At 32.3% G+C, this 16728-nt stretch overlaps 1 protein-coding gene across 1 annotated transcript; it reads left to right on the top strand.

Annotated features, from left to right (window-relative positions):
- Positions 1-3886: 3886 nt before the first annotated feature.
- On the top strand, positions 3887-15981 carry LOC128163234 (heparan-alpha-glucosaminide N-acetyltransferase-like). Its single transcript, XM_052826779.1, has 17 exons — positions 3887-4053; positions 6505-6680; positions 7513-7643; positions 8181-8296; positions 8622-8691; positions 8881-8950; positions 9415-9551; positions 9963-10070; positions 10516-10664; positions 11360-11478; positions 12350-12471; positions 13104-13230; positions 13666-13752; positions 14260-14334; positions 14562-14632; positions 15142-15254; positions 15479-15981. The coding sequence occupies exons 1-17, from the start codon at positions 4023-4025 to the stop codon at positions 15655-15657; spliced, it is 1881 nt and encodes a 626-aa protein (XP_052682739.1). The 5' UTR covers positions 3887-4022; the 3' UTR covers positions 15658-15981.
- The last annotated feature ends 747 nt before the right edge of the window (positions 15982-16728 follow it).

Below are 16728 nucleotides of genomic sequence, written 5' to 3' on the forward strand. Positions count from 1 at the left end.
TATAAAAACGTTATATATACATGTACTCTGTAACTAGTCGTCTTTTAATACATATACCTTTCTTTTGTTTGTTAAAAATAAATTCAATTTTGTTAAAAGATAAGTATATCATTTCTTCTAGATTTTTTTTTTCATGAAAATACCTACAAGAGAGTTTTGCCAATCACAAACAGTTTAAAGTACATGTAATGTAAAACACGGGCTCCATTTTGAAACAAATTGTCAGAGAGTTCGGAATGAAATCTGATAAACGTTTCACATGGTTCTCGCACGCTTTGCTCGAAATGATTTAAACGCATTGTCCGAAATTCTGCACGCTTTGTCCGAAACGCTAAACGGTTTACACGAAACGCTTCACGATTCACACGAAACGCTAAACGGTTATTACGAAACGTTTTTCGCACGTAAGTCGCACGCTTTTTTGTTGTTGTATAGTAGTACGTTTCAGGGTCTGTAAACTTTGTCAGCACGCAACAATTCTAAATTGCACATTGTCTTCAAAAATTTACAAATATTTAAATAAAGAAGTTATCTTAGAGAAAAGGTTACGTGTTTTGTAAACGGGTTCGGTTTAAAAAAAAAACACAATTCCTGACATGACACATGAGTACATACTGTTTATTACAATGCTTGCTACCCTCTGAAAATTTAACTCGCCATTAAATATCTCATTTTTTAAATAATGTTTGTTACGATTACATAAACTGTGTGCGACAAATAGTTTTCCTAAAACATTTTCTTATTTTCTTTTTCAAAACACGTTTTATATGCAGGCTTTCAATCACAACACGTTTTTATAACAAAAGCAGAACTGAAAGTTTAGTAATTATAATCGTTTGACACCATATCACATATATTTTCAACTCGCAGGAACAACGGAAGACCTACTCGTGGCTTTGCCACGAGCTCTGCTCTAGTTTTTTCAATGACGCGTTAATTTTTAAATCAAAGTCAAAAGAATTTGAAATATCAAGGACATAGATCAACGGAGTTATTCTTAAAGTACAGTCTTGATGTTTAATGAACCGTAAAGTACGTTTTGAAATCCCACACTCTACTGCAATTCCTTTGGAAGTGCTATTTAACGTAAAGTGTAAACCCTAAAGAGACAATTACAAAAGTCGCTTGTTCATTTAATATCAGCTGACATGAACCCGATTTAAGGATGTCTAATTTTTTTACTCTTCTTACAAAGCTATGTCATTTTTGTTATTTTTTTTGAAAACGTTGATCTAATGAAGAAGGAAAAAAAACACATATTTATGGAGTAATTTAATTGTATTATCACCACACACGTTTGTATTATTTATTCTGGTAAAATTACATAATTATTTATTTGAAAATTAATTTCTGATAATGACAACGTAAATATCAAAATTATATCAAAGATCAAACGGGAGGTTTCGCTAATTATAAGCCATCACAAACCAACTACAATGTATCCAGTCTTTAAAGGGACATGGTCACGATTTTGGTCAAATTTTATTTTACTGCTTTTATTATTTACAATGCTTTAGGAATGCATTTCTAATGGTCAAATGAAATTTGGGTGACAGTCGATGAGTTTTAAGCAAGATACAGGGTTCACAATTCTTCGTCATGTAAACAAGGCTCGTGCCCTGTTTTTGTTTACATAGGTTCAATATACCAGTTAAAATCTTTTCAAGCTGATTTGTCTATCTTCTTATTCATTTTAAGCATAAATAAATAGTTACTAACGATTATCACATTTATTTGAGGTCTAAAACTGGAATTTTCACTTCACCATTCAAAATGTAAACAAACACTTTGTTTACATAGCGAAGAATTGTAAGCTCTGTAACTCGCTTATAACTCAACAAATGACACTCAAATTTTGGTTTCCTAATAAAAATGCCTTACTGAAGCATTGTAAACATTAAAATTGAAAGAAAAAATTTGACCAAAATCGTGACCATGCCCCTTTAAAACTCGTCCGAAATAACAATTATTCCTCTGATAAGAGAGATAACTTCTGTAGAAAATGTTCCAACTTTCTTTCTAATAACTCACAATTATCAAGGCATGTAACAACAAGGGAGACGGTACTCGGCCCCATTTTAGGCAGGAAAAAGGCGACATTTATCTAAATTCAAATTCAAACGGAACGAATTGAACCCCAACTTTTAACAGGGGGGGGGGGCAAAAAGTTAGAACAGTTTTACAAAAAATTATAAGAAACTAATCAAATTGATCAAACTTTTATGAGTTACATTGTAATATCAATATCCCTTCCCCTGTTCACCCATCCCCCAATGCATTGTTGTTGTTGTTTTTTTTTATCAAAAATAACTAAATTATATGTACTAGAACATTACATGACCAATACGTGTTTGATGTTTTGGCCAGAGAATCTTTAGATTGAAAATGTTTATTTATCTCTTAATACATGTAGCTCGTTCACTAAGGTAAATGAATTTAAATTGGGAAAAACATTCTAAAACAATTGAAACTCTAGACTTAATCGTCACCATTTGAACGTTATAACATTCTAAATGTTTAAAGTTAAATCATGTTTTTTTTTTGAAAGATCAAATATGGGAAAACAAAATTAAGATTTTATTCAAGATGATATATTGAAATTATGCAAATTACTGGAAGATCATTCATTTGATCGCCTTTTTGTGTTATAACAAATTGCTTTGGTTTACATTTGTAGCATTCTAAAACATATGGAAACATTGATGGAATCATTGACTATTATCTTATCCAAATTTAAAAAAAACAGAAAACATTTTCTGAAAAATTAGAAACTATGGTATTTTTATCATATTCTGTATGTAAAACCTTTAATAGATCATGATAAAGAAAGATAACTCTTGCTGATTAAATTTTTTTGTTGCAAATCTATACATCAAAGTGTTATTCTGAACTGAAAGAGCAGCGCTTCACTATGTTTTGTAAGATTATTTGACATTGTATGTAGCTATATATTATTTTCATATGTATGTAATATTTTTAATTTTATGCTGCGATGGTAAAATTTTGGGTTTTTTAATCACTATGTCTAATTTTCTTCACATGACGATTACACACATTATCAATGTTTAAGAAATCTAGCAGCGCTTCATCACTTTAACTTTGTTTCATTGGAATCTCTTGGTATTGACTTTGATGAAAGTTAAAACGATTTTTTTTCAAAAAAAAATATAGTAAAATTAATAGCAGAGGGATATTACACCTTAAAATTTCAAATTGATATTTAACACATTCAAATTCTATGTTCAAGTATCTCTGAAATTAATCTTAAGTTCAATAAGTTTTCACCCGAGTCATAGCTAGCTAGCTAGGTAGCTAGCTAGATAGATAGATAGTGGTCAATAAATTCCATAGGGGGGGGGGGGGCGAGACGTTTTGATGGAATACATCGCTTGCAGGGATGATTCAACGATTGTTTACACTGCCTTATTGTCATATGTTAGAACCTGTTGTGTAATATTTAAATCTAAGCTATAATGTTTGGTTTATTCTCGTTTCTCTTTTTTATATTTTCTCTCTCTCTCTCTCTCTCCTCTCTCTCTCTCTCTCTCTCTCTCTCTCTCTCTCTCTCTCTCTCTCTCTCTCTCTCTCTCCATAAATTATATCATCTTTAATAGAATTAAGTATCTTAAAAGCTCTTTCTGACATTATTTCCCCCCGGAAAAGTCATTCAGAAAAAAACATCGCGACTTTTCTTGTCCTTACGGGTCACTTTTCAACATGGTTGCTACACACCTTCCGAGAAATCCCGACAATCGCGGGGCAGAAGAACGAGCTGGGTGATAAATGGTTCCCTACATACCCCCGCATTAAATCGCCCCTAAACTACCTATATATGAGATAACGATTAATTCGTTCAACTGTCACAACACAACTTCGCCACGGTATGCATTTTTCTAATACCGACTACGGGCATAAATCTCTCCCTTGCCAAGACCGGTAACGATCAGAGGTGCGCTTTAAACGGCTGTACAATGTAATGTAAACAAAGTTTTGAACTTTCAAGAAGCATTTATTCGAAAACAATGGATTTACGAATGTTCTTGGTCGTTCTAGGTAGGTAAAATCTGTGTATAGCTTACCGCGTATAACAATTTTTTTTTTCTCGACGTCTTCAACATGTAAATTTCATGCATGGCTTATTCTTACGATTGCATGTCAAATTTAGGTTCAATTAACTATTCAAACTGCAAAGTTACGGAGAGTATTTAAATAGCAGTCTTTTTGTGATATCGATCGAAATATTCCAGAAATTCTTGTTTCAATAAAATGCAGATATGATGCCATTTTTATGAAATTGCATACATTTGGAACTGATTTGATCATATGTTATTGTGACAGTAAACATAATTAGATTAAGCAGCATTCAATCCATATATCAGTGTTCTTCATATTCGTCAACGCATGTCGTGCAAAGGGAAAGAGAAGGCTGCTTTGCAAATATATACATATGAAATGTATAAATTTTGTATGTGCTTGATAATTTTGAATTGTTCCATAGAACTAATATATGCATTGCCAATCTAAAAATAATTTGCAATTATAATGTCGCGTATGTTATTAGACGATTTAGCAAGGAATGAGAAAGAAAACAGCCCACACGAATGCATTAAAATACAAATTACCATAATGATTATAAATGCCGAGTAAATTCCTTCATAACGTGTTTTATTAGTTTAACGACAAAATAGTTGGGAAAAAATACGAAGAGAGGAAGATGGTGTGTCTTGTATCAAAAGTATAGAAGATGGGAATTCGGAGGGATTTGCACTGACACTTAAAAATCTCTCTCTCTCTCTCTCTCTCTCTCTCTCTCTCTCTCTCTCTCTCTCTCTCTCTCTCTCTCTCTGATAAATTATTGTCATTTAATAATTTTGAACTAGTGTAGTGTTCAGTTATCTTGCTTGTGAAATGTTTAGAATGATTCCGAAGGTCAGGGGTATATGTTTCAAAATATTCAATTAACTCAATAATTCACTTCCATTCCCTTTTTTTTTTAGATAAGGAGGGAAACACTAAAGCCCCATCCCTCCAGTTTTCCTATTCCAACACCGATTCAAAATGTACATGTATATATCTGGTAAGAATAGGAATGTGCAATTCCTTTCTTACACATGTTAATCAAAGCATGGTCAGTAATACAATGTACACGTTTAAAAACAGACGTCGAAGAAAGAGGCATGAAACTGGGGGAAATAGAATTGATGCAGAATTAGGGTCAGTATGGTGAGGGGGGTGGGGGGGGGGGCTTGCGATCGAATCGCCGACATTTTGCTACGCACAAAAAAGAGAATTGATGATAAATAAATTATTGTGAATGCATGGACACTTAAGAAATCTTTTAGTCAGTTTCTACACAAATTACCTTTACAAATGAAAACGTTTACGCTAGATATATTAATACGGCACTGTTGACAAATAGATTAACTGTAAATGTTTTTGTAATTATGTTTAAATTTATTCATTTTTAATTGTGTGACATATATTCTGTGGCGTCCTTCTGATTATCTGTACATCCAAACTCGCTTAAAGAGGATGCCAAAACATCTTGATATTTTTGTTCTTGTTCATCCGAAAAATGGAAGCGTTGCCAGAGAAATGTTAAATCGAAATGGGTCTAAATAGGAATGTAGGTTTATTCATCGGTAAAACATGCTTAAGCTGGTGGGACTGTTTGGTGAATGACTCAATGTATGAGAGAGAGAGAGAGAGAGAGAGAGAGAGAGAGAGAGAGAGAGAGAGAGAGAGAGAGAGAGAGAGCATTTAAGGATTTTAGGTTACACTAGAAATTCATTCGAGTTTGAAATCTCCCTTCCAACTCTCTCTCTCTCTCTCTCTCTCTCTCTCTCTCTCTCTCTCTCTCTCTCATGAACGTTTAATTCACCATCGTTCATCTCTTTGTTCTTATATGTTTAATTACAGTGGGTTAATGTCTCCATATAAACGATCGTCTGTATCCTATCTAGCCCCCGGGGGACAGGGCGACAGCAGAATCGCAAGCATACGCCCTTCACCTCTTGAATCTGCACATGAATTCCCAGTATGCGCCTTCGTATTTTCAGTTTGCTTTCAAGATATTTTTTTGACCCCTTGGTCAAAAATATGTTTTGCTTTGCATAAGATGATAAATGGGACCGAACAATGATAATGATACATGTGTATGGGATTGTCTTTGATAACAAAAACTAATAATTCATCATTAAGTCACCTTTTAGTGGCTAATTGGTATATTTTACCAACAGAAAAGTGAACAATGTACTAAAATAAAATCTCTCTCTTTCTCTCTCTCCCCTCCTTAGTTATTGTACTACATTTCTACATTTTCATTGTATGCATTTCAAAATGAAAGAATAAATAGAGTATGCTTTCGAGAAATTATATAATGAAAGAAAATTGTGCATTATTTATTGCTCTATAATACAGTCACAGTGCATCAAAATTAAATCAAAATCGGTTATGCGTTTAAATTAAACAGGTTGTTCAGTCTATCATATCTCCATTTTGTAGGTTTAGTTGCTAGGACATTTGGAATATCGGATCTAGAATTCGCAAAGGAATATAATAGTAAGGAAGGGAGTGTTCGAAGAAAACCGGAACTCAGGCTGGACGAGGCATGGCTGACGATCAACTCTAGCGTTAACTTTAACATCCTGTTGTTCTCTCTAAATGATCAGTGCTGGAAGGTAATAATTTTACAGCAATCAACTTGCTTTTTTATGTATTATACATTGTGGCATATTTCTGCCCCCTACATGCAAGATAAATTATGTCAACATGCAAGATGATTATGTCAACATGCAAGATGAATATGTCTACATGCAAGTTACAAATCTATTAAGGGAGTTTGATTATTATATTGGTAAAATCACTTACTAACGCCCGTATCTGACATCAAAGATGCAAGATGCAACAAAATTACGACAACATGTTTCATCTTATATCTGTGATGTTAGATACAGGCGTTATTAAGTGATTTAATGATTTCATTTCATCAAATATTTACTTAACAGATTTGTAACTTGCATGTCAACATAATTATCTTGCATGTCAACATAACTATCTTGCGTGTATACATGATTATCTTGCATGTTGACATAAATAAGTCGCATGTTAACATAATTTATCTTGCATGTGGGAGGGGGGGGGGGGCAGAAATATGCCATCATAGTGTTATTCAACTGTTGGTTCTTTTATGTACATGAAAGAACCAGACATTAAATAACGCATCCATATAAATGACTCCCACTAAAACACAGAATAAAAAATATAACGGCAAGCGCTGAATTATAACTGTTCAAAATTCTTTATAAAGCACTGAATAGCATATTTATAATCTCTTCCTGATGCCCAAAATGACACAGTTTTATCCTTAAGATTAAAACATATTTGAATTATATATGACATATATGTTCTTTTATAATCAAATTACTTAGTAATGATCATTAAAATATCAACGTTTTATGTTTATTGTAATTTTAATTTCCCCATTAATCCTAAATGATTACCTATTTCCAGTGTGATCCAGTTTTTGTTGACATCATCCCAAGGTATAGTATTTACACGCTAAAAGTAAACACGACATTTGGGACGACTATTTACCTCAAAGAGAACGATCTTACGGGGACACTTGATGAAACATTCTGCACGTAAGTATCGCGTTACGTAGATAACGTATTGATATTTGTCTTAAAGAATCTCTTAGACTAATACAAGTCCTACTAGTCGCAGTTACATAACGGGCCTCGTCCTCGTACAAAAAAGGAATAAAAAAAAACCCAAAAAACAAAACAAAAACAAAGACCAGCAAAGTAAAATTACTCATTGAGGAGGCTGCATAGGCAACAAAATACCTATCAAATCATCCTTGACTTTTTGGTACCATTTCTCCACCCATAAACTAACAAACTGTTTAGAATAACTTCAAACTTTTTACCTTTAATTTTTTTTTAAATCTTGGTTCAGACCTCTTCTTCTTATGAATATTGACTTTGTTTGAATATGATCATAGCCATCCATCCAGCCTTATGTTTGTAAAATTGACCATGACCAAATAAATTTAAACTCTTTTAATGCAAAGATATTATCATTGTCTTTAAGGAGACTATCATTGTGCATCGAAGAAATTGTAGTATCAATACAGTTATGAAATGTTGTAATGGATTTCTACAATCATCTACTTTCAGATTCCACAAGAAATTCACAGAATCTGGCGACTACTGGGTGTTTGTTTCAAACCAAGAATTCATCCACCATGATTGCAAGCTTCTACAAACGAATGACCCACTTCCGGCGGAAATGCGTGAGCGACTTATTTCTTAAATTCGTTATATTTTTCCCCTGAAGCTGCAGAGTATCAACTTTTGTCTTTTAAATTGTAAAAAAAAATTAGCATCATAACTCATGTAACCATATATTGGAACAAGGTAACAACTATATCATTTTGAATTGATTTTTCAAATAACCAATAATGATGATGATGATGATGATGATGATGATGATGATGATAATGATGATGATGATGATGATGTTCAAAAGTAGCGTTTAAGAAGATAGTGATTATAATAATGGTTTTTGTATTCAAATTAGAAGATGAATGGTAATAACTCCAATGTTTTTGTTTTCAGCTATTGTGTATGTGTTTGGCGGACTACTCATTATATGGGTCATCGGAGATATGGTGGTCAGACTGGACAGGTCAGTGTAATCAATCAGATTCTTATATTTACAATTTCATTTCTGGATGAATAGAGTTTTCTGTAAAGAACTACGAAGGACATAGACTTAGAAAATATGATTTGAAAACAAAAAATATCTGAGTTTATCTATAATTTATCTTTTCATTACTGATGATTTAATAAAATCTAGACAATATTTTTTTTAAAGAAAATACAACAAATCCCAGTCTGTGAACATCACGGACCCGGAGAACGCTCCAAGGAATCTACGCATGAAGGTTAATATCAAGATTCATTATCAAAAATACATATTTTATAACAGTGGTATTTTTTAAAAACAGTTAGATTGTATGCACTCATTCATCTTCTAGATATGGTCCACGAAAAGATCATATATATATCTCTCTCTCTCTGTCTGTCTGTCTCTCTCTCTCTCTCTCTCTGTCTGTCTGTCTGTCTGTCTGTCTCTCTCTCTCTCTCTCTCTCTCTCTCTCTCTCTCTCTCTCTCTCTCTCTGTTGTGTTGTTACAGTACATGTAAAGAAAACAAGCAGTTCCTATTCAGGACTACCAACTCTTAATTACTTTATCCAAGAAAATGACGCCAAAAACTATTTAAAGTATGAGTATGCCCATCAGCCGATAGCAGTACAGTGTATTTTAATTTATTTTACTGTAATTCAAATTATCTTAAGAATTCCAGTATTATTAAACTTTCCACGTTTTCTTTCCAATGTGTTTCAGAGTCTTCGACCTACACAGAACGGGTTTTCAGATATCAGCGAAGACAGTGGAACTGCGAATGACAGGAACAACTCTCCACAACAGTATTCTACCCACAACAAGCGAGAAAGGCTGAAATCACTTGATACTTTCAGAGGGTACATCACTGTATTCCTAGAAAAGATATATGTTCAGAGCGTTCAAATTAAGATATATGTTTGTAATAATTTTCATTCATAAAATGATTTAGCTTATTTCAAGAAGGCTGGATGGCCAACACATTAACCATTACGTCTACCTAAAATCTTACATATAGTTTCTAAAGCTATAAACTTATACATGTATTAAGAAAAATCCATGTATTTTACCTTTGAAGTTTGGATATTTTTCTATTTTTCATATAGAGCTCTTATTCTACAGGAGATCAATAGTGTCTTTAAATGGCCACGAACATCACGCCATCTTAATTAACGTGTTGATTAAGATATATTGATTTAATTTGAATTTTGAATGACTGCATTGGTATCATTGATATACAAATTTTCAGCCACAGGATTTTGTTTCGATAGGTTGAGTCTGATGATCATGGTTTTCGTTAATTACGGAGGCGGGGGCTACTGGTTCTTTGATCATCCTCCCTGGAATGGCCTGACTGTCGCCGACCTCGTGTTTCCATGGTAACATATTTAGATTAGTTTTTTTTAATTTAGTGCAAATATATATTTATTTCTTAATTATTCAGAGAGATCCTGGATAGAGTTTAACAGCAATATTGTATGAATGAAATTGCTGTAGCAATGCCCCATGAAGACAAGAATAGTTTTATCTGGGTTTTTTTTTATAATGTATATGCATTATTTACATTTCAAACGTTTTTTATTTGATGAAATTATTACATAAAGCCAAATAATCAAATATGTAACGTTAGTAACACACTCCATATTCAAACATGATTACGCATTATCATTTGCTTAAAACATTATATTGCTAAAATATCATGTATATTTATTATTTTTACTTTTATTCTTTGCACCACTATTTAATAATTAAAGTTTTTTCTTGAACTGATTCAGATAGGGAAAGTATCCTCTAGTAGACTAAGTTTATTTCTCTAATTGGTAGGTTCATCTTTATCATGGGCACGGCAATGAACTACTCGTTTCGTGGGATGATGAAGCGAGGTACTCCCAGATATAGGATGCTGTATAAGGTCCTGAGACGGGCCATTCTTCTATTCTTTATTGGGATTGTCCTCAACACCAACTGGGGACGTGAGTATAGCGGAGACTTCAATTAATTATAAGAAATTTATTAACCCCTCTATGCCGGGCGAATTTAGAAGTCCTTACTATATTTTTTTTTACTCAGTTAAACCCGAAAAAAATAGCTATGCTACAACACTGGCCACCAGTATTGAACAAGTTGTGTTTTATGCACAAATTACAACGATTTATATACATGTACATCTTTTCTCTTCATATTCAATCAATTATGTAGAACGTGAAATACATTTATTAAATAACATTTAAAGAGAAAATTTTTATTTAAGTTGCAGTCATGCTACTTGTCCTATATACGGGTCAGTCTGTTGTGTAATTTATAATTTTACGACGCGTACACTAGAACACACGGAAAACTCTATTCAACAATTTCCCCCAAATTAAGTCCCCTTATTTTTAATCTTCAGTATCATCTTTATGAAGATTATAGTTTTTCCTTTCACAAACTGTAATACTAATTAATGATCTCCTTCATTAAATCATACGTACGCGCGTATACTCCATAAGCCATCATGTCACAAGATGGCGATTTTAAATGTTTTGTTAAACACTGCATATTTTATTGACTTTATTACTTATATACTACTTACTAAATGCATCGTTCAATATAACCTTAATCAAGTATTTTTCTGCGGAGAACCTTTTTCAAGGTGTATTGAGCCACCTTAACATTTATTTGTTTACAGCTGTGAATCTGAAGACGATCCGTATACCCGGCGTGTTACAGAGGTTCAGTCTGACCTACCTGGTCCTGGGTCTGTTTGAGGTCTGTTTTTCTCGGTATGACACACCGGAAAAATATCAGGTACGTTATATAACAGATACCTTGAAACTCTTATTTTGAAATTTTTAAAAACATGGTACACTGTAAATTCCTAATCAATCGCGAATATTAAAGTCCGCGTTACATGTTAATTTTAAGAAGCACATTCTGCGAATTTTAAGTTTTGGGTTTTATTTTTGGCACATGTTAACAAAATGAAATAATGATAAAAAAAATGGCGTCCACGATTTTATATTTTTGTCACGATAAAATGCAAAATAAATGTTAAGAATCTACTGTATATGATGTGTCCTAGCCTGTAATGTACTGCATAATTTTCAGTGTAAGGTTTAAAATGATTACATTTATTAGAAGAAGATTAAGTACTCGCGTAAAATTAAGAATATACAGTATAATTTACAGTGTGAATTAAAATGATTACATTAATTACATTACTAACTTTCAGGTGATATAACTATAGAATTTGAATATAAAGTAAAGAACAAATGTAAGGAATTGCTTTTATCAAGATAAACTACATGTATATTGTGTATTTATAAATTTTCTGACTTTAAATATCGAAGAAAGAAAAATTTTAAGGCTCTTAAAGCATTAATTCCAACACAATCAAGGGGATTATCTACAAGATGGATGTTTTTTCCTTGATTATTATCAAACATGTATTTTTACCTTTGGATTTCTCATGCCCAAATACTTATATATATATATGGTGTTAAATTCTGACAGTTTGAGAGTATTTGTAAAATTAAACCAACATTAAGATCCCACTTACACGTTACATTTTTATGAAATTTAAAAAAAAGTAAAATTTTTTCAATAACATATGATGTTAATATTTACCTTCGTCTTTTGTCTAGACTGTATATCCTACCTATTTCATGTTTTTTTCCAGGGCAGATGCTGGTCTTCATTCAGAGACATCCTGCTGTTCTTACCTCAGTGGTTTCTGGCCCTGGGGATCTTAGCAGCGTATGTCTGCCTGACATTTCTCCTACCCATAGGGCCCTGTCCCACGTAAGTTCTTTTCCTGTCAACTGCATGAATATTCTCTCCTCTCAGAATAAAATATGTACTAAAAGCTGCAATTTTCGTTGATTTTGTTGTAAAGTCGATCCACGAAAATAAAAGTTTTTTGAAGTATAATTTCTAAAAGTACATTGTATTGACTGGATAATTGTTCACGGAATTATTTTGCTTTGAAATAGTGATTTTTATTGAATCCACGAAAAATGACCCCGATATTGACGAAACCACAGAATTATCTTATAAAACTGTAATCATTGTTTTCATTATGTGGATGTCTAGCAACCGTTAAAACTTTTACTTTTGGTTATTGGAGATTAATAATGATAATCAGTAAACTTAATATGTACAAGACACTGGCAACCTTTCCAATTTACTGTATACAGGAAAATATTTGTCCCTGGGCTTTTTTTTCGGCACTTTCGCCATCGTTGTCAGCAGGCAAATTTTAGAACTGGACGAATTCAAATATCTCAAATTATCTCATCAACTTTGTTTCGGCGAATTCAAGACAGAGCAAAACCGCTTGTAAATAAAGAAAGGCAAAATATCACAGGGCGAACTAACACTGTAAAAAATACTGTCATTATATTATTTGTTCAACCCTTGATATTGTCCTCCAGTGGATATATCGGGCCCGGCGGACTACACGACTCCGGTAAATACTACAACTGTACAGCAGGGGCTGCGGCTTACATTGACATCATGGTGCTGGGCAAGAACCACATATACGGCAAACCTACGCCTCACGTAAGTTACTCACATTTCTTATCGTCTTATAAGGAAGCTTGATGGTCAGCGAATCAATTATAGAATCTATCTTAAAAGTTAAAATTTGATATTTTTGATCATAAACTATTTTTAGTAAAGAGTAAATCCAAAGCTCGTGTAGCGACAATAGAAAAATTAGGAGCGGATCGAGGGTCTGATTTTAATCAGATTAAAATCCAAACGTTGTAACTTTAGAATTTGAATATTTAGAATATTTTTACAAAGCTTTCCTTCTTATTAATAACGTAAAAATAATAATAGTATACAAATGTGCACGACCATGCAGCCCTCTTTAATGTTCCTCAGCATTGGAAGATCTTTTATACCAAACCCGACCCTTATATACCAAAATTAACACATAGTCTGAAATAAGTTTGTAAAACACATTTCTTTTTGAAGTATCCAATTTTTTAGATCATCTATCAAACTACCACTCCGCATGACCCAGAGGGAATTCTGGGAACTCTGTCGTCCATATTTCTGTGCTTTTTAGGATTACAGGTGATGTATAAAGATACGTTTGTAACATCGGTGTTAAAACATTCTCTGATTTGTTCTTTTGTTGATATAGATTTTAATATTTGTAATAAATCGACTTTTAACTTGGAAAAATATAGAATCAGTACCAGAATATTCTACCCTTCAGATATATATGTTAAGATAAAATATTTGGCTACTGAATAACTTTCCCAAGAAAAAAAATAGTTAGCAGGTATGTCAAAGCCTTGAAGGTATTTGTGACAAAGTAACATTTTGACCTCTGAGTGGCTCCCAGGCTACTGAACATTAAGATATGTTCATCATACTGACATTTTCTTAGAAACAGACCTTTTGGAAGTTATTTTCTAGGTGTTAGATTTAAGTAGGTTAATTAAGCTGAACGAATTATTATTAGTTTTGCTGCCCATGTATATAACGTAAACAATGGTACTTGTACGTGTACAAGCACTGTATAACTATTCTTACATTTGTACCTGTGTTGTTATAATAATCAATATGTTTTAACAGAGCGGGCGAATTTTGATTTATTACCTCGGTCATGCCAGTCGAGTTGTAAGATGGCTCATATTGGCAATCATAACGGTAAGACCTCAACCTAAAGTGTTATCTAAATGTAATCATTTACAAACCTGTTCCAAAAATAATAGGAAAATTCCTTGCGGCATATATGTATTTTTAAGATTATTTAACAGCAATTTCAGCATTTTTAATTATACATTAGCATCTTGTCTTCAAAATTGTTTGATTTTTTTTCACAAAAGTGAGGAATGTTTAAAACTGTAATCATGATTTATTTTTATTTTTTGCAGGGTGGTATTGGAGGTACTTTGTGCAAGTTTTCCATAAATGATGGTTGGATTCCTTTAAACAAGAATCTATGGTAAATGTGTAATTGATTAAACACTTTAAACCTAAAACAATCTGCTAGATTTAATTTCAAAAGACTTTCAAATCAGATGTACTGGAGTTGTTCTTTTTTAATAAATCGACTATGCTATCTCCTTTCTAGCTAGATATCTAACATTTAATATAAAAACCAGCATCACAGTTTTAGTAAGTGAGTGACAGTTAATTATGTTAAAGTAAGTGTTGTTAACGCAATCAAAATTCAAAATTCAAAGTTAGTACACATGCAATAATTACATTGCCTAAATAACGCGATTCCATTAGGAAAATAGCGTATTAAATGCGTATTTATATTATATCGTTTGCATGCACATATTTCTATAAAAATGACGTACGTTAAATATCAGTTAACAATGGAAAATGTATGTAATCTTGTTTCTTTGGGCGTTAGAGTTAGTTATATCTTATTTCATATATTAAATGGATCAATCATATGGAATAGTCTAATTTAAAACAAAATTATGTCGTCTGTTTTTTTTTCAGGTCTGTGTCATTTATCATGGTAACTGCTTGTTTCGCCTTCATCTTACTTACCATATTGTATCTAATCATTGACGTTGCCAAGATTTGGAACGGGACACCATTCATATTTCCAGGTACGCCAGTCTGTCTTATATGTACTTATAAATTCATTCAAGAAAATGCGCTTAAAAACATGCTAACCTTTAAATTACTAGAAACGAAACTGAAACCGCTATAAGCCTGCATTTTGTATATTTTCGATGTATCTATAATTTACTGAGTTAACTTGAGTTATGGTGAAAAAAAAAGTGAAAAATCAATAAATCAAAATAAGCTGTATTTTTATTTTCTACGATAGGGATGAATTCCCTGGTAGTGTACGTCTGTCACGATGTTTTCTATCGGTTCTTTCCCGTGAATTGGTACATGGAGAACCCAATGCACTGGCACCTGCTGCTGAAGGCTGTTTGGGACACAGCTATCTGGGTTGTGTTGGCCTACATCCTCTACAGAAAGAGGATCTTCATTGCATTATAGATATCATATTATTCTATGTTTTTGAACAACGTGAACAGTTCCCAAACATTAAGACTATCATGAACATTATTGGATGAATGTTCAAGAAAATCTGAAAAAATTTTACATGGTGCTTTTTATTATTTACTTTCTAATCTATTCGTTTATTGATTGTTGTTTAGTTTGTAATTATTTAATAATTTTCAAACTTTTCTTGCCATGATATTAACAATTGAAACATTTTGTTTAACATTAGAAATAGAGAGACACATATCAATTTTAATGATTGCATTTTTTCAATATCTACATTTATATGTATTTTTATATAAAAAAAATGTAATATTGTATTATTAATTAATTAAACGTGAATACATGTACGTTTCGTTTTAAATTTCTTTCAAATGTTTTATTCAGCGATTTGCTGGTTTAAATCAGAACATTGTGTCTGTGTTTATAAAAGATTATTAATGATTACATTGCAGCCTTGTATATTAGAATCAAAATAGTTATATTTCTTATCAAATATCGAAATTAAAATAATAAATTTTATAACATTTTATTTCAAATTTACAAGAAGTTGGGAATTAAATTTTTATTAGCAAACTAAAAAAAGATTTTATGCATAGATTAATTTCGTAAATATTGATATGAAAAAAAATTCTCAAAAAAAAAATTGAGGCACATTAACCAGTAATATTCTATGTAGGAACATTTTTGTGCACGTTATATTCTTTATCGTTTAGGTATGACTTCAAAAACAAAATTGAACGACGTTTTGTTTCTTATTTTGTTTTAGCGTCTAATCTGCGACCAGAGAGAGAGAGAGAGAGAGAGAGAGAGAGAGAGACCGTGTGTCTTTCTCGTCAATCAAATTAAAATGATATAATTGCACAATTTCTGAGCTCCTGATAACGGTTTTTTTTTACTTATGACTATTCACCATCTAAATTGATAATAAAAGTGGTTTTTTTTCAAAATTCTAAAAGGGGATATACAGAACAGGTGTGCAAGAGTTTCAAACATTTAAAAAAGAATTAAAAATAGCAATAAACACTGTGCCGGATAATTATGTCAGTGTCAACGTTGCAATTT

Source organism: Crassostrea angulata, chromosome 9 (genome assembly GCF_025612915.1).
Source record: "Crassostrea angulata isolate pt1a10 chromosome 9, ASM2561291v2, whole genome shotgun sequence".
NCBI lineage: Eukaryota > Metazoa > Mollusca > Bivalvia > Ostreida > Ostreidae > Magallana > Magallana angulata.